The 18496-nt window shown below is 45.1% G+C and overlaps 1 protein-coding gene across 4 annotated transcripts in view; it reads right to left on the bottom strand.

The window, feature by feature from the left end:
- Ge-1 (Enhancer of mRNA-decapping protein 4 homolog Ge-1) overlaps window positions 1-18496 on the bottom strand; it is a 116083-nt gene that overhangs the window by 64690 nt on the left and 32897 nt on the right. For all 4 annotated transcript variants that reach the window (XM_089580249.1, XM_089580250.1, XM_089580252.1 and 1 more), the window contains 6 exons: window positions 16270-16382; window positions 16026-16109; window positions 15767-15862; window positions 5146-5245; window positions 3870-4035; window positions 1735-1825 (listed from right to left, as the gene is read on the bottom strand). In XM_089580249.1, the coding sequence (XP_089436375.1) occupies window positions 1735-1825; window positions 3870-4035; window positions 5146-5245; window positions 15767-15862; window positions 16026-16109; window positions 16270-16382 (650 nt within the window). The remainder of the gene's footprint in view (window positions 1-1734; window positions 1826-3869; window positions 4036-5145; window positions 5246-15766; window positions 15863-16025; window positions 16110-16269; window positions 16383-18496) is intronic.

The raw sequence follows: 18496 nt of genomic DNA, 5'->3' as shown, positions 1-18496 counted from the left end.
CATCATTTGCAAATTACATTAGTTTTTGTCGTGTAGCAGCGCGCAGAAAAAATGACATTAAAGGGGCTGCGAAACACTGCCTGGGGGAATACCGGCTATACTTCAGGTGGGTTCTTTATGTCACACAGATGCTGACTTAAAGAGAATTACAGGAATCGATGCACAGGAACGGGAGTAATTCAGTGAAGAAATTTCAAAATACAAGCAAACAAAACGCTGCCCTCAACTCGATTTTGGCGGTGCTTCCCACTCCTATTTCGCTCTCCCAATGACGGCACCTGGCGCAACCAATCAAAACAGCCAGCCAGAGCACGTCGCGGAAGTTTGTACTCCATGGTTGCCTGCTCTCTAACAGACTGGCAGCGTTGTTTCCATGCCAGAGCGCCCCTGGTGGTGTATTTTTATTTTACTTGCTTTGCAGGGGCTTTTATCTAAGACAAACAAATTGTTTTTGTTGATCTAATATAAAACGCAGACAGGTGACAAAATGTGTCTCTATTTTTCACGTAATTTGCAGTATATTTACTGTTTGTCCGGTCATCAAGCTCGCGCCAGGTGATGTCATATCCGCTGCTAAAAACCCGCCACTGTGTGGCGACACCATCGGAGCCAAGAAGTTGTTTTTGGGAGGACATTAAATTACTAAAAAACGGAATGTACGCGGTATTACCGACGCTATTAGCACCATTATAACTCACTGTATGCAATCAACAGGCAAAACAGTTAACTAAGATTGTGTTTCTGGGGCCCCTTTAAGTCGAACAAATGTCATTCGATGAGAATAACACCAAATTTGCTGTGTGGCAGGGGTATAAGTTTCAGAATTTTGCCATCTAAGACACAAACTTTCTATTGCATTTTTCTCAAACTAGCGTTTTCGCCTATACTTAAAGTTTGTACACAATTTTTTTCTCTTTCACTTGCTGGATCGACGCAAAATTTTGCACAGATGTTACTTTGGGTGCATAGATTATGCAAATTTTGTTTATATAGCTAGTATCACCATGTTTTTATCAGAGTTACAATCAAGAAAATAGAAAAGAAAATAAAACTTTTTTTTTCTGTCGGAAAAAAAAAGGGAGATGAAATTATTTTATCTATATTTCAGCATTCTGCAGCCTAGAATGAATTACCCAGGCTATTTTAAAATGCTTAGTCGTAAGAATTATCAAGAAAAATGTTGCGCACAAAAAAGGTTACATACATATATGAGAGGAGTGCAAATTTCAGCCCCTCGACTTCATTACAAAAAAAAAAGGTTCGCTTGAGGAGCGCTACCCCTTGAAACATACACCAACTATGCAATTATAAGTGGATATGAGTGTCCATATACCCCTCCTACGAAGGAATATATTTTAATATACCACATAAAGCAAATTCAAGGTGCTAAAAATACTGCAACGATAACGACATCAAAGAGCTTATATTTACGTGAAGAACCTCAGTAGCCAGTAGTTACAATGATGCCAGCGGGCTGTGAAATGTGGCCTGCTGCTCGATAACGGAAGTAAACAAGTATAAGTGAATATGAAGAGCCTGCATTTCCAATCCCATCATGTACTGCACACTCCAAAAATGCACCTCTGGAACTTAGCTCAAACTGTGAACTCTAATACTTTATACGGCTTGAATATTCCTGATAGTACACCCAAGTAAGAAAAGAAGCCAGCCAATATTTAATACACTAGGCCATACTCCAATTAAAATTCATCACGTCATAGATATGGCACTCACTTGGTGGTCATCCAGTAAAGCCGCACCATCGTGCCTTCCTGAAGCTTTGCAGACATACGCTCCTCATCTGCACTCCCTCCTTCTGAGGACTCTGTAAAAAGATTTTTCACCATGAGAACACACAAATTCTGTAGGGGCAACTGGTGCTTTTCAACTCTTTCGCTACTGCACCATAAGCCATCGGTTATATACGACTGACGTTATAAGTTTGCTGCCAAAAAATTGAAGTCGCAATCTAGGACAAGCTACGCCATCTAGCTTGCTTCTATATAACACCATCTCTTTGGTTTCGGTTTAGTTTTTAATGCGAGAGCGTTAGAACCCCCCAGTCGAAAAGAACTGCCCGGAGTCTGAGTCGGCAGCGGCGTCGACCGTTTGAAGCCTCGTGGCTTAATTCGAAGTCACAGATGCAGTTCGAATTAACCAAAGTTTGAACTAATGAAAGTGAACAGAACATGTGGTACACTGCGATTTGGAAGCAGTTTGATAGTGAGATTACACATTTTTTATTGTTCTAAAACATCCAATCGCCACCTTTAGATTTTCCTTTTTCCCAGAAGGCAACGGCCAATACCTTCTAGGTATTTATTCTAAAGCCAGAACTTATTGGAAGGACTCTTATACGCATATGAAACTGAAAATGAGGCGGGCAGCATTCACTGCATTATAACTTGCACAGGGGACGGCTGCACCGATGGCACGAAGTGCACGACCACCTGGAGCATGGTCGCAAGGCTGGAAAATTGAGAAGCATGCGAACGCTGCACGACTGCCGCTTTTCTACCAAGATGACGGCACAACCTACACGTGTAATAAATGCACACTTGAGAGCTCTGGGACATTGTGTGATCGTTTGGTCTGAAAAGCGAGTCTCCAGGATGCCCACAAGTACAATGCCAGATTTTCTAGCCTTCAGACCCTGAGTCACAAACTGCCAAACCAATGAGCATACTTTTTGGCAGCATCCCGTTTTGATAACGCACCGGCGTCAACTACGCGCATGGTTACCTTATTTATTATTTATACAAAATACCCCTAAGGACCCTCAGTTCGAGGGTATCACATGGGGAAGTACAGGCATGTAATCAAAAGTAAACAAATAAAGCACAACTTCAAGATACCACAACAACACAGATAAAAACATAGGAGTCATTGCAAGGAAAATACAAAACACAAAATTTAAACATTCAAGCGTAAAGGGGAAAAAACAAAAACATGAACAGAGCAGCAGACAGTAACGTTAATACAAGTTATACAATGTCTCTCAAACAATGGCATGAAATTAAAACGAGAATCATCAATAACAGAAATACAAGAGAGAAACCTAATGCACTAGTAAGTTAATAATGTACCAAAAAATTTAAGCAGAGGTAGTGGCAGCCAATGGGTTTCAGCGCGTTTCTTCAAGGCTGTGATGCTGGTATGACTCGAATAATCAGAGATGATAAAATGAACTGCGTGATTCTGCAAAGATTCGACGTTATTTATTAAGTATGCTTGATGACGGTCCCAAATAGCCAGAGCATATTCAATTTTAGGTCGAATAAGAGTGGTGTAAGCACGTAATCGAAGGTGGGAGGGAGCATGCTTTAAGTGATGGCGGATCTGGCAAAAAAGTTCTAGCGGCAAGGAGCCAGCACTGTTGCTGTCATCCCCGACGAGCCACCGTCACGACTGATGTTTAGCGACTGGTACACGCGGGCATATCGTGTTTACTCGTATAATAGGTGCACCTCTAGTTTGGTTCCAAAAATGATAATTTTTTATTTCCACACATACTAGGCACACCCCGAACTTGGCACTGTGATTAATGCTGTATTTACACGATAGCAAGCCAGCGCCTCCCCCCCTCTTCCACAAATCTCAGGTGAAAAAAAAAAACACACACACATTCGCAACCCTAGCTTATGTTAATAAAGTTTTTTCTACACTGACTGCTAGTCCTCACTAGTGCTGCTGCGGACCCACATCACGTACAACGACATCACGTAGAACAGACGCACACAGTTTTCAGGGATGGTCACTTTAAACGTCTGTTTGAAAAGCTTCATCTCCAGCCGGAAACCTTCCTGACTTAGGCCCACGAAAACCTTGGTGCTAGGAGTCACATATGAAAATTTAGGCACACCACTTGCCTGCATCAAGGCGGTCCACATGTTCAGTGTCAGTTGATGGCTTAAACCGACACCGCACTGCCTCAACCACTGCAAAGTTCAGAACCGGCAAAATGACTGGAAAGAGTGCCAGAGAAACCAGCTCTGCCTTCTTCTGGTCCAGTTGAAGCTGACCAACGTACACCACCTGCACAATTTTGAACACAGAAATGGTGTGGCACTTCTTCACAATGCCTTCAGGTTTGCACAACTGCATACACCGAAGCATGATACATAGATCTGCATGCACTTATTTCTTTTGAACACCATGACAGAACTGTGGCACAAACAGGAATGGGACCTTTTATGATAGTGAAGTGGGCAGAGCTGCCCCATTTCTGCACCACACCACCATATGAAGTGTGCGTTTCCTAAACATTTATGTCATACTACAGTAATAACTTCTGTGGAGACTAACCCGGGGCACTCGCCCCTAAAGTCAACTTCCCTGCACTGCGTTCCTCCAATGGCGTCTACCCTCCAGTTTAGTTTAACTGTCAAGGGGAGTACGCCTGCACCATTCTCAATGGCAGTTTCCTACTGGCATCGAGGTGCACTGGCATGTGGGGTACAGGATCTCATCTACCAGGCATCGAGAACAATGCACATGGCTGTGTCCTTATCAGCTGGACGTAGCCTTGTGAAACATCTCGTGAGCTTGTCCCAACGCCTGGGCATGCACGGTTTCCAAATTAACAATGGCCAAATTTATGAGGTTTTACTGCACATGTAAAAAAAAAAAGAGGGGGGTGAGGGGGTGCCGAACTACAGCATTCTGTTACCATGACACAATGAGGGAGATGAGCACAACACATGGCACAGAAGACGGCAGACGGCCCAAAAGAATTATCTTGTTTGAAATTGGGGGCTTGTCACATGCCACACAACTATGTATGGCTGTTCTCAGTAGACAAGAAGACTGAGCAGGCACTTCACCATGTTTGGCTCAGATGGAAACACAGGATGCAGGGAAGTTGACCTTAAGGGGACAGTGCCTCAGGTGAAGCTCCACAGACACTCGAACAGAAGCTGACTGAGGCAAAAATGCCACATGACTGAAGTGCAAGTCTATTGGCTCCACAACTACGTAGAAAACGGTTCCTCAAATTCTGAGTCTGTGCCAAGAGTTACTAATTCCCTTACCTAAATCAATACAATTTATTTCAGGAAATGAAAGTATTCAATGAAAAGTTGCACTGTTTTCTAGTAGAATCATTGCACCCCTCAAAAAATTAAGCCTGGAAATGAATGCACGTACCTTTCTGTGCACATCCGATAAAACAATGTAGCAGGCAGTGGGGTCAATCTCAACCTTAAATGCAGGCAGTAGGTCCCTGTCACCTGGTGATACAATGAACCTGCAAGTGATATCACATACCAATGAGTAATTTTATAAAAAAAAAAAAAGGGGAAACCATTGAAGCAGCCCTAGTCACATAACTTGTTATGTCATGTGCCGCTAAACCACAATATGAAAACATTTTTCGTACTTTGTACCCTATCCATGAATCTGGCATTAACTTTACTGCAAACTGTAGCTCTCAAGATAAAAAAAAAAAGCATTACACCTGCTTACTACAGTCACAAACGTGCTTTCCTACATCTGGGCTGCTCCTCCCTGTTTCAGCCATAAAACAGGAGCAGGACTCGGAATATCACGATACGCATGCTACTGAGTGTATTGTCTGTTTGTGGGTGTGGCTACATATGCACACAGACTGCACTGTTTCAGTGTTCAATTTCGAGGAGTATTTTGTGAATAACTTATAATGCCCAGTTTAATTTGCATCGCACTTTTACTGTTTTACATACAGTAATCCCTCGTTATAACGAAGTCAGCGGGACGGCGAAAAAATTCGTTATAAGCGACCGCTCAAAATAAGCTAAAACAGTCGAGATTTAATTGCGCCACAACTGCGAGGAAGCTGGCGGATGACCTTGAGCCGTTGCCTAGCAACCGCTGCAGCTGGCGGACGCCGCGCGGCGGTTGCTAAGCAACGGCTCAAGGTCGGTCTATGTGCCTCCTCGGAGCACTGCCACAGCGAAATCGCAAGTTCGTGGCCAATGTAGCTTTCGCTACAAAATTTTCTCGTAGCTCATTTGTTCTACCAACAACTTAGTTTTGGTCAGCGATCCTCAAAGATGATACAGTTTTCAAATTGCTTATACCAGAGTTTATTATCTATATCAAGAACAAGCTTTAGCTCATTTTTGTGATCCAGACGGGATCCAGGCTGATCAACAGGCCGGCAGGCCACGGCCGGTCTCGACGCACGCGAGCGAGCGAGCGCGTCGTACGTCATCATGACGCTGCCGCTCTCCGCGCTCGCGTTGGCTCCCGCTTCCCGTCATCGCGTTTGCCGCGGGCGGCCCGTCGTTGACGTCTAGCAGGTTGGACGCAAGCGGCGCGCTGCGATCGGACGCTGCGGCGCCGTTCGCAACCTCGCGATGCAACGCGGCGCCGTTCGCAACCAACGTTTTGTTCGCAACCTCGCGCCGCGTTGAATCGCGCTCGCTTTTCGCACATGTGTTCCCGCCGTAACAACAAAATTCAGTGACCCTAACGCGCATTTAGACCGTTTGTCTAGTCGAATGGCGCGAATCGAGCATGACCAGCCACTTTTCCGCATTCAAGACACCGCGGTTTTCTGGCATCGCAAAGCGCGAGGAAAACTTAATTGAAGCGAAAAGCTTCACTAGGCTCGACAACACCGCGCTTCGCGTGGGCGCCGCCGCGGCGCGCCCTTCCCCCTCCTTGCCACCCCCTCCCTTCTCCTCCTCGCCACCGGTTTACCCTTCGCCGTTGCTAGCGGTTCTTATCGCGTTCTTATAGCGTTATCGCAAGGCGTTGTGATAACGCCCGAGCGGCGGCGGCGGACATAAAAGAGGCCGCGTGCCGCGGCGCGCGCTCCATCGCCACTTCTCCTTGCCGCCGGTTTACCCCTTGCCGCTGCTGCGCGGTCTCGCCGCGGTCCCAAGAGAAGGTTCTTTCGCAAGGCGTTGCGAGAACGCACGTGTGAGCGGCGGCGGCGGCCGTAGAAGAGAGGCAGACATTTGCCATGGAAGGAAGAAAGAAGACCCAGAAGTGGTAGCGAGCGAGTTGGCTCAAAATCTACTCCGCTACCGTGGTGCTCCCAGTGCCTTGTGCGCGAATTGCGACAGCCATGACGTCAAACAAAGCATAAAAGCAGCTTTTCGCTTGTATATCAGGCTTAACCGGAGCTAAGCCACTGCCAATTTTTTTCGTGTGGATTCTGTCACGGGGAACACCAGGAATGCGCTTCCGACCGAGATTAACGGTTCGCGCGCGCTGCATCATGGAATTTGGCCCCGCTGAGCAGGGGACACTCGACACTCTCTTGGTGCCGGTTACTAGGCAGGTCATCGATCGTGGGTTTGGTACTTTTGTGGCCTGTTCTATGCCTGCATGAGTTTAATTTGTCAGCGGTAGCAGTGCGGCGATGCCTCCGCTCGCCACTTCGCTCTAAGCGGGTCAAGCTCTTCGTGCGCTTCGAGTAATGCGGCTTAAAATGCATGCGTTTGAGTCGGGACCGGAAGAAATTTCGAATAAAGCGATATTTCGAGTAAAGCGATTTCGTTATAACGAGGGATTACTGTATATCGCAGCGAATATCTAAAAATCTTTCCACGGCCTAACATTGTGGCAATCCCCAACAGCACCCCCTTGTTTGATATCCCCGATGCTGTGCTTGTCACATGAACGAACTGAGCATCATAGAAACAGGCTTGCAGAGGATAGCAGAGCGAGCAAAACTTTCCACGGATGCACTGATAGTGTTTTCCTTTCAAACGCTTTCACCCCGCACAACTTGTAAGAAGAGCAACTTTAACCCTTTTGAGGGTTTTTGCCCTATATGTACAGTGACAGTTTTCTGTCTGCCGGCATTTTGGCGCATGGAAACGGTCCCGACAATGCATTTAAAATTTCATGCCCTACTGAAGACGCATGCTCACTGGGAGGTGCTATCACCTCCAAGGACTTGCAAGAAGTGTTATAAAATTGCTTATGTTACCTTCTTGCAAAGAAAAAAAAACATTTCGATCTACAGCGTGTCGCGCAGTTTGTGGTGACGTGCTTGCATAGATTCAGTTTCTCAGCATGATTGCAAAGCGTGAAAAGTTTACCTTTACCTTCACTGCCACTCTCTTGAAGAGGCTAGACTTGAAAAAATTTCCACCTCTACTGGCACTGTACTTAGATTATTTATTACTGACATTCACAGGGCATTCCCTGGTTCACCGAGTTTCCAGACCTCTGCCCAAGACGGCTGTACGCAGCAAAGGTGTCATGTGTGTACCAACATAACTCTTCACCCCAAGATGAGAGTGGACACATGTTTTATGTGTGCAGACAGTGACAAGGCGCTGTAAGTAGAGCCATGCTTGAAGGACTACCATGCTCTTAAATACGTAACGTTTTTGCAGTTCTGAGTGATGCTGGCACCAAATTACTGTCCCTTCATCTTTTTCACTTTTTTCCCCTGACTTTACTCATTCTGTTTACTCAGAATCTGCAAAAAAAAAATCTGGCCACATAGAAAAGTTTTTCTCGAAAAAAATCCAACCCTCAAGCGGACAAGAAAAAAGCAGATAGCACATACAAAAGTTTCAGAACTAGCTTGTGCAACTATTATTAAAACTTTAAACTGACATAAATGCCTTTATTCCTAATTCAACAGTTACGTTACATTTCCCAAAGTTGAGTACTTTGGATGGTACATTTTCCTGCAGCAATAAAAAAACAAAACAAAAAATAAACCGATTTTCCGGCACACGGTCTGAACAGCTCCTTTTCTAGTGATAGCAGAACTCTGTCCCATTTGCGCTGTTCTCTGCAAGGAAGAAACTTTGGAAGACATCTGGTCTGTTGGCAATGATGGCGACGTAGCTGGGAAATCACCCTAGTTTTTTTCAAATGCTTTGCCCATTTGCACCACTGCACTATGGGGAATCTGTCGCTGATAGCTGGCTTTCAAGCCATTCTTGAAACTTTATGCTGCATTCCCTAGACCAAGCCTGCTAATACTATGCACCTAGTGCATTTTTCGTCTTCATGCCTCATCCTTGAGGAAATAACCAGCCGATATGCTTTTTTTTTATGCTTCGTCCCTTTGCACCTAGGCACTGCAGAGAAGCCACTGTGGTGGGCGACTGTGGCTGCCTTCCAGGTTATTTCGTGTGCCCTCGGGTTTGGCCAACTCGTATGTTTCCACATGCATGTGTGATTGGCTGCTGAATGCATTGTAAGACCAGAATTTGTCAAAATTTTGAATGCAGTAGCCAGAAAACAGTTTCATCTGGGATTGTATTACCTGGAAGAAAAATTTATGCTGTCCACAAGAAAGCGCACTGTCCTCAAAAAAATTGGTGAAAGTTTCTAAAACTAAACGTCTTCTATACTTGTGAAACCATGCTTCAAATGAAAATATGACTGCCCCTCTAGTGAACAATGAAACAGCATGAAAACTTCTACTCGGAATTTTAACGAACTGGCATGACTTAAGGTCTCGAATGAATGTTGATGTGCTAAGAAGATACTACTGCTGAAATCACCTATTCTTGAAATGTGTGAGCATTTATGGGCCCATCGTGACGTTTAAAATGTGGTAAAACCAAGATGTCTAATCGAGAACACTGCGTTCGGGGCAATATTCTATAGCTAGTGGCCTGCCCCGGGCAGTAGTTACTGGAGTTTACTGTGCAGCATGATAAACTTGACCCAACTTGTATTACGACAAACACAAGTTCATGACAGTTTAAGAAGTACTTGAAGCTCGGCTTGTTGGTGCGTATTCGTGAAAGACATGAGAGTGCAAAATGGCAACACGGACGAGTAAGGGAACAGGACGAGCGCTGACGGTTTGCTGTATTACTGTATATCCTAGTGCAGCACAGCACTATACGCTGATAACCTATTACGCCTAAAAATTATGCTGGTAACCAACCCCCTAACGATGGCAAACCGCAAATAGGAACGGTGCAGACCGGTGTGGCACATAGTCAACTTGCCACAGGGACGGAGCAAGAATGGTCGCACTGAGGGACAAGCACCGAGGCTGGCAGGGATGGGGAGTGCTTCCATGCCAGCCCCTTCGCTAAACACAGCCTTGACAAAGTGCCGAGAGCACGAGACATTGAAGCAGGTGTCCCCAACTGTGCTGCAAAAAAAGCACGTGTCCAGCTCTGTGGGCCCATGCTTTCGCAGTCCATGAGCCATAGCGCACTGACAGATTCTTATGCTCAGAGCACTGCGGCTTGGGTGCTTCACTTATCAAGTATCGGCATCACCCTGCCACACTGTCTCACAGCTACAAAGGGCCATCACTTCATTGGGTATGTGGCGAAATCAGTGCCAAACCAGAATTTTTTGTGGGGCTTGGTTTCACACTTCTGGGACCGGCTCCGGAACGGCATTCCGTTCCGGCTCGAACCGATTCAAACAGGTTCAGGACCAAAAAATTTCTGAATGCGGGTGAATTCTCTAATCAAATATGTAGATTCTGTTTTTATTTCTTTGAGAAGTCTGTATGTAAACTAAAAACGAAAATTATTGGACTGGCAGAAGAGAGAGCCGGACACATTCGCCCAATACTTCTCTTTAGAGACTTCAACAAGACTGAAGGCTAGTTTGTGCCTGCCGGCTTGTGACCTGAAGGTGAACCAAATTCAAACAGTGGCAAGCTACTTCACGGATCACAAGACACTCTTCACTTTAATAAAGGAAGTCCCCAAACCACTGATATGCAATAAAGTTTAATCGAAGCTAAACCATGTCTAACTATGCTAATGTTACAGTAGTTCTGTGAGCTGCTTCAGAACTTCAGTAGTGGCTTTTCCAGTAGGCTCAAAGGTGGCTACTATGGTTTTTAAGCCCCACCATGCCTCTGGGAAGTGAAGCTCACCCATGTAGATGAAAAATTGTCACCGATTTTCTGTTTGTTTGTTTGTTTTATGGGGTTTAACGTCCCAAAGCGACTAAGGCTATGAGAGACGCCGTAGTGGAGGGCTCCGGAAATTTCGACCACCTGGGGTTCTTTAACGTGCACTGACATCGCACAGTACACGGGCCTCTATAATTTCTCCTCCAAAGAAATTCAGCCGCCGCGGCTGGGATCGAACCCGCGTCTTTCGGGTCAGCTCACCGATTTTCTGAAGTGTATACTAGCTGTTAAGCATCACATGTATCGACATCCACCCGGCCGGGCAATCCAGAGTGTGCCTCTTTAAAGATAGCGTGCGAAGGAGGATTGGCACTACGGACATGCGTTCTATGTTCCAACATTGTATGGCCATCCTTCTCGAGACTATGGAAAGTCAAGGAAGACGAAGCGACAATTCACGGAGCACCAAATGTGAAAATAAACATGGAAGATGTGGCACCTTGCTCAGGTTCATTACTAGACACACGGTGCGAAAATGATGTTGAGTCAGTTCATAGAAAGAACGCTAAAAGTACAGGCCCGAAAAATGGTTGTGAGGTAAACTACATGCCGCAACCCAACAGCTTTGCTGATATAGTGATGAGTCATGCAAGAAAAACTAGTGCTCATTTTTTTGTTGTTGTTTTACTGCCTGCACTACTGCCCAGAGAGCACCAATAATTCTGTGCTCATTTCCGTTGCCTGAAACATCCTGAAACAAACAGTTGCCGGTTGCCATAAAAAACTGTGGCGATTAATTCAGCCTTCACTTTGTGGCTCCTGCCTAAGACAATGAATGCCTTCGAAAGTAAACGTCCTGCAGCGATGCTTGGTCGTTGCACCTATAGCATGCGGTGCTTTAACAACTCGGTAGGAAATTTTCAGCAGGTTGGAGAAAAAAAGGAGACTAATAAACTCAAGGTTTCTCATCAGTCAGGTGTAAAGCATTTCAGCAGTAACCAATCTGCATTATGGAATTGTGTAGTTCGTTTTGGCACACTTCACCCTCATTATACAGTCAAACCCACTTATAACAATACCGGTTATAACAATATATCGGATATAACAATATATCGGATATAACAATGGTCAGTTGCGGCACCGTCAGCTTTTGCATGTGTTCTATGGTATTTTCGGCACAACCCTGTTATAACAATTATTGGTTATAACAATGGTATTTCCATGGCACTTCAGTATTGTTATAAGTGGATTTGACTGTAGTTATGTATAGATTGCAGCCTATTTTCAGATTCTCTAGCGCAGCTCTCGATGGCTAAACTTGTGGTGTAGGACCTATTATTAAGAAGTACTTAAAGCTGGGCTTGTTGGTGCGTATTCGTGAAAGACATGAGCGCAAAACGGCAACACGGACGAGTAAGGGAACAGGACGAGCGCTGCACTTTCAACAGGATTTATTCAAGGAACAACGTTTATATAGCCTTTGCCCTTATTCATACTCTTAAAGGTGCACTAAAGAGGATTCTGAACTTGTCTTTTTGCTGCGGGAACTCTATCTACACATTTCTAGCATTCTTATAAACTGCGACTTATTGCCCTGTGTGGCCGATTTCCCTAATTAAATCGAATTAACGTCCGGCTCCCGCCTTTATTTTTTGAATTCTCCGCGTAAGGTGAACGGACTCGAGCAACGCTTGAAGTGCCTTTCAGCGAGCTCCGTGGAGACTTTGCTTTCGCTTTATTTTGTTTTTTAGGTTTCCATGAATAAATAGTTTCATTCGCAGATAATATAGCCGCAAAATAAGCCCGCCGAAATAAAAATACGCGCGGACTATTTGCTACTACGGAATACTACGTATTACTCCGCCGATGGCAGAGCGGCAAGCCGCCACGGGACTGGGTGAAAGGCACTCCACGCGTTTGTCGACTCCGCCCACCGTACGCGGGAGAATTAAAAAAAAGGCGGGAGCCGGACGTTAATTCAATTTAATTACGGAAATCGGCCACACAGGGCAATAAATCGAAGTTTCTAAGGAAGCTCGGAACGTGTAGATCGAGTTCCCGCGGCAAAAAGACAAGTTCAGATTCGTCTTCAGTGCACCTTTAATAGCAGACAACCACCTCTCACAAATATGCATCAAGAAACACCATTTCACTGTGGCGAAGAACAACTGACATGTCACTAATGCAACTATCACCTCGCTCACGTTCTGTCCTATCTCGGCTTTTCAATAACACTTTGCAATCAGATAGTCGAGGCTTGCAGGCTACACACGCTTCTACACGTACACCTTGCCGCATGTAAGCGGGAACTCAAACTGCTCCTTTCTTGCAGCCAACATGTGGCATTAGGTGTCTGATGGTGAACTCTTTAATTTTTTTCTCCAATGCGTGAACACATTCCGGGCGAGTTTTCGCGGCGCTGAAAATACCACATCGGCGCCATACTTAGCAGCACTCGTCCTGCTCCCTTACTCGTCCGTGTTGCCGTTTTGCGCTCTCATGTCTTTCACGGACCTATTATTGTGCCTAAAAAAAAAACATTTTTAAATATGAGGTGTGCCAAAACTCGCGCTGAACTGCCTTTCGAACCAGCTCAGAATGGTTCCTCTAAATTGTTCCAGTTCAAGTTCAGTTCCAAGATTCAAACAACAAATGGGTTCAGTTCAGTTCCGATTCGGGCGAAAATACGGGTTCAGCTACGGTTTCGGGTTCAGGTTTGGCTCCCATTAGACACCGTGGGCAAAATACATTCCTGTACAGCCTCCCAGATTTTTTAATTAACTGGGCTGGCGCAGCCCGCCAGTACAAACTACCTGGTCAAATTTACATTAGAAACTACAGTTTCTAACCCCTTTGGTTTGCTTCCCTGCAATGAGACTTCCCTAGTTCGTTACCTCAACCAGCAAGAGAGGGGACCTGCGTTGCAGCGACATAGACGGTGTGTGATTGCTGCGCACGTGCACGGAGAGCTCTCTTCTCTCCAGGTCGCGAGCTTGTCCCCTCCAGCCTCGGAGTTTCTCCCTTGCCCTAGCGGGGACGAACGTTCGCCCGTAACCGTGCTGAGAGCCGAACAACCTCGATTCCTTAGAGTATTTCGTAGCTAGCTGACGTTAATGATGCTGTAGCAATAAATGCCTCTTTGTGTCAGTGAGGGTGTCGTTCTCTTGTTTCCCTCAGAGCAAGGCCCACCGTGGTCAGCATTCGCTGAGTAGCATGCACGATAACGGGGTGGGGTCCCAGTAGTTTTGAACTGTGTTAGCCGCGGTTAAGCGGAAAAATGTATTTATCGCCCATTAAAAATTCCGCAAAGTAGCACCAATGGAGCCGGGACCAGCAATATAGTGTTTATGCTGGACACTCCATGAATACGCAGTGACTCCGAAAGACAAAACAGTGGTTTAGGTGTGGAATCACATTGAAAGCCATACATGAATGCAGTTTCTGTGGGTCAGGTGAAGCGACATAAGCTCGCTCCTGCTTGAAGCAGGCGACTTTTCACCACTCGCCTCTACTGTAAAGACAAATTTCACACCAATTCCCAATGGCAGTTTTTTTGCACCATTCGCAAATGCACTAGTAAATGCGATGTCAACGCCAGCAAATGTCGCTAGATGTGCAAGCATTTCCGTCTGTTTTTCATCGCACATTTGGTCATGTAGCTCACAGAAGATGTCTTACTAAGGCGTAAATGCCGAGATTCTTTCTGAAGGTGACAAAATACGCAGTGAAATGGTGTTTAACTGCCAACTTTTTGACTTAACCTTGTCCCCATAAGCCACTCACACTTCCACGTGGGACAGGATTGGAGGATGGTTTCTCAAGGAGCTCATTCTCGCGGTGTTCTTGAATTTCAACCGTCCCTTGCGTGAGACTCCAGAGAGCAGAGGCAGAGCGTCAAGGTAAGGTGCATTTGTGACTTCGGCACTGACTCTCTTCATTACCTCAATGAGGCTTCACTTCACACTGACAGCAGACTCCACGTAAAAATACTGAAGCATGCAAAAATACCGAAGTAATGTTGCCCGCCACGGTGGCTCAGTGGTTAGAGCGCTCGACTACTAAGCCGGAGTTCCTGGGTTCGAACCCAGCCAACGCGACCACATTTCTATGGAGGCGAAAACCAAAAGGCGCCAGAGTGCTCTGTGATATCAGTACTCGTTAAAGATCCCCAGGTGGTCAAAATTATTCTGGAGCCCTCTACCACGTCACCTCTTTCTATCATTTTTTCACTCCCACCTTCCCCCTTCTCTTACGGCGCAGTTCAGGTGTCCAACAAGATATGAGACAATTACTGCACCATCTCCTTTACCTCAAAAACAAACCAATTTTCATCATTACACCGAGACAACATTCGAGCAATGAGTACAATCCCCAACCCCAGCTTCTCATAGCATATAGCATAGCATATAGTAGTCACCGTGCCACCACTGCTATAAGTTTCGTATGTCGAGTCCTGTGCCCATTTGCCCTTCTTTACTTTCCTTACTACACTGAACTGTGCCACCTTCTTCTATGGTCATAGCCACACTCTGCTTGGGGTTGCATGAGCGCCCTGCAGCCCCAAGGTTACCGGAAGGTTGGCATCTCCTACTAGCTCGTGAGTCTGGTGGTAAAGGTGGCCATAGATATCTTGTGGAGCAGCAAGGAAAAAAAAGCGAACACTATATTTGTACCATGGTTCAAAATAAAATGCAAGACACATTCCAAAACCGTTGAAGCGAGAAAAAAGAAACTCATCACATTCGGTACATATGATAAGCTATCTTCAGCTGATTCATCATGTGTACACAAGTTTTGCAGCACCTCTCAATGAAGCTGCAGTATGCCGAGAACATTCCATGATTACAATTTTAGCAAAGTGACTGATTCAGCTGTTGGTAATTCACTAGACACACCAATGGTTCACACTAATCTGTTGTATCCACCGGTCCTTTGGCCACAACCTTACCCCAAGCTTGAAATTAGAGCTATGCCCACCTTATAGTCTGCAAGCAAGCCCAAGTTTCGCAGCTCCATAACTTCAGTTCAGTGTTGTGGTCTGCACCAGTAAGAGCATACTTCCAGAACTGTGTCCTGCAAAATAGAGTTGTAAAGAGATGGCAGGACGTCAATGAAGATTGTTGCATTTCTATCACAGAGCAAGTTAATATAAATTCTTTACAACAAAAGGTGTTAGTTTATGTCAAAATAGTCTAGTGCCACTTACAGTAGACTTGAGAGGTGAACTAAAACTTACTCTGGATTGCAGGCCTTCATGTTGTCCAAAAAGAACAGGCAAGTCACAGGTTTTTCATTGTGAGGACACCACTGATGAAGACACCTAGGCAGACAGATCCACAGCTGAAAACCCCATCTCTACAAGCACAGGTTCCAATCCTAAGTAAGTGCTGCTCTCCATACACTCTCAAAAAATGTAATCCAAGAAATCTGCCCTCACATGCAAAATGTTTGCATAAAAAAAAAAACAGATTTCCACAAACCTGGGTATTGCGTCAGGATCCTGCATGTACACTTGGAAGAACCGAACCTGTCCATCAGCTCCAGCAGTGGCAAGTGCAGTGCCATCTGGTGCAAAGGCTGCATCAATGATCGGCTATAAAAGTAAAAAACAAATAAAAGAATGCTAAGCTATAACAAAATACATAAAAATTTTAAACTTCATCATTCTTTCACACCCAAATACTTTCCTCAGCCAATAACCAGAGGTAAAGCCCCTATCACGTGCTGTAAAAATGAACCAGAGTCAGAATTTACAGTATCTACGAAATGCCGGGGAAAAAAAAAGTTAGGCACAGCCACCTGCTAAAAACTGTCAACCCAATTGAATACTGTTCAACAAGCCTTTAGGCATGGCTCCAATTCAGTAAAACCTCGTTATTCTGCTTTTTTCATAAGACGTGGCGCCCTCTGGGGAGTGGCAAAAATTTGTCTGCTAACGGTTGAAAACAAACACACGTGAGAGATGCAGGCACAATCCAGTTCCACGAGGCGCTCAATGTGTGTGCAAAGTGGTAAGTGTGTGCTCGACAACTGCTATCATCTGTAGCATACGCCTGTCGCTCACGGTTTGATTTCAACCAGTGGAGGTGGAGGACGAGAGGTGCGCATGCGCAGAATGGCTATGTGAAAAAGGCGAACTTCAAGGTACCAGGAAAAACGTCAGAATTTATCCAAAGGTTCAAATTGAGGAGTGGGCCCAAAAAATTACCAAAAATCGCCCGCACTATAGCAAACTTGTCTGGTGAAAACCTGGGCAGCTATCATCTACTTTTGAGATGAAACCCATGCAGCATCGACAGTTTTTAGCAGTTTCGTCAAATGCTTTACCATGTGCACGTATTCGGGAACGTTGAACCAGAATACCTCTGAAATGGTAAAGGCCTCCATGGCTTACTTCACGGTGTGACACAGCAGCAGTGAAACCTCAGAAACGGCGTTATCAAGTGTGAGAAGGCTCCACAGCACAGAATGCGTGACAAGCGCATAGCTTCGGCGTACATCGAATAAAGTAGGCTGTCAAAAAAACAACCAAAAATAAAACCCAGAGCCCAGACCAGTCTCATCAAACTGAAAGAACCAGGGGGAGGGAAGCGAGAAAATGCATGCCAGCGACTTTTTTAAAAGAAAGCCAAAGAACCCCTTCTGCACCAGTCAGCATCAGAAAATGCGCAAAACTACAAAAGTCCACGGACAACACTGTTGCACTATGGAAGCGAAGCATAAGGAAGTATAGCTTGGCAGTAATTAGCTGCAACGACCATTCCTCAACATGGCTCCCAGTCAAGAGCCCATCCGAATTAACCAGCACGAGCCTATTTTCATCCAAACAAACGAGAGTCTCATTCACTAAACTCCCATGGGCGTTACCCAGGACCTTCCCTAGCAGTCTGAATTATCGCGATTCAAATTATTGACATTTTTGCCAAAGAAGTTTTCTGTACACTAAGAAATCTAAAACTCGCAAATGTAGAAAACCACCTAACATGCCTTACAACCAACCCTTATGTCAAAAATAAGTGAAAAGTAATTAAGGCAGCTGTTACTAACAGACATAGGCCCTCAAAAAAATATCTATTGAAGTAATTGCACAAAACTACGAATTCCGAGAGTAAACCCCTGAAAACAACAAAAATCCAGGTTTCTCTAAAAAAAAAAAAACTGAGCGGCGGTAGAACAACTCACAATATGGAAAATTGTCGTTAGTTGGTGCACAATAACGATGAAGCACAGAATGATGCCGTCTAAGTGGAATACCCTCCATATTCCAGCCAATATTTTTGTGTTCAAGAAGCATGCTATCCACGATAACGCAAAAACTATAGCAATAATAGAAGAATAGAAGACATGCATGAACTGCAGCTGTGCAGTAATGCTGGTCAGAATTCAATGCCAGAGGACCAGCTACCGCACAAGGATGAAAATGAAAGTTTGCTACGGCTAGCTTAAACTGTGGAAAAGCCAAGTCATGTGTTGGGTTATAATAGGGGATAAACAGGCCTGCCACACTTATTCGTGGCTCAAAGTTCAAACTACCAACCCCACCCCGGAACCGTATATGTCACAAAGCATAAGCCGACCATGACTGGTCATGCTCTGTGGGAAGAAAGGAATACAACACTGGATGACACCAAGGCATATATTAACGCAACAGCGTTAATGGAATATAGACACCTCTACTATTTCATACATAGCAGGTAAGGCTGCGGA

The sequence above is a fragment of the Amblyomma mixtum genome, chromosome 3, assembly GCF_055824585.1.
Source record: "Amblyomma mixtum isolate Tamu chromosome 3, ASM5582458v1, whole genome shotgun sequence".
Lineage (NCBI taxonomy): Eukaryota > Metazoa > Arthropoda > Arachnida > Ixodida > Ixodidae > Amblyomma > Amblyomma mixtum.
The sequence above is the reverse complement of the archived record's forward strand: the minus strand, read 5'-3'. Positions and strand labels throughout refer to the sequence as shown.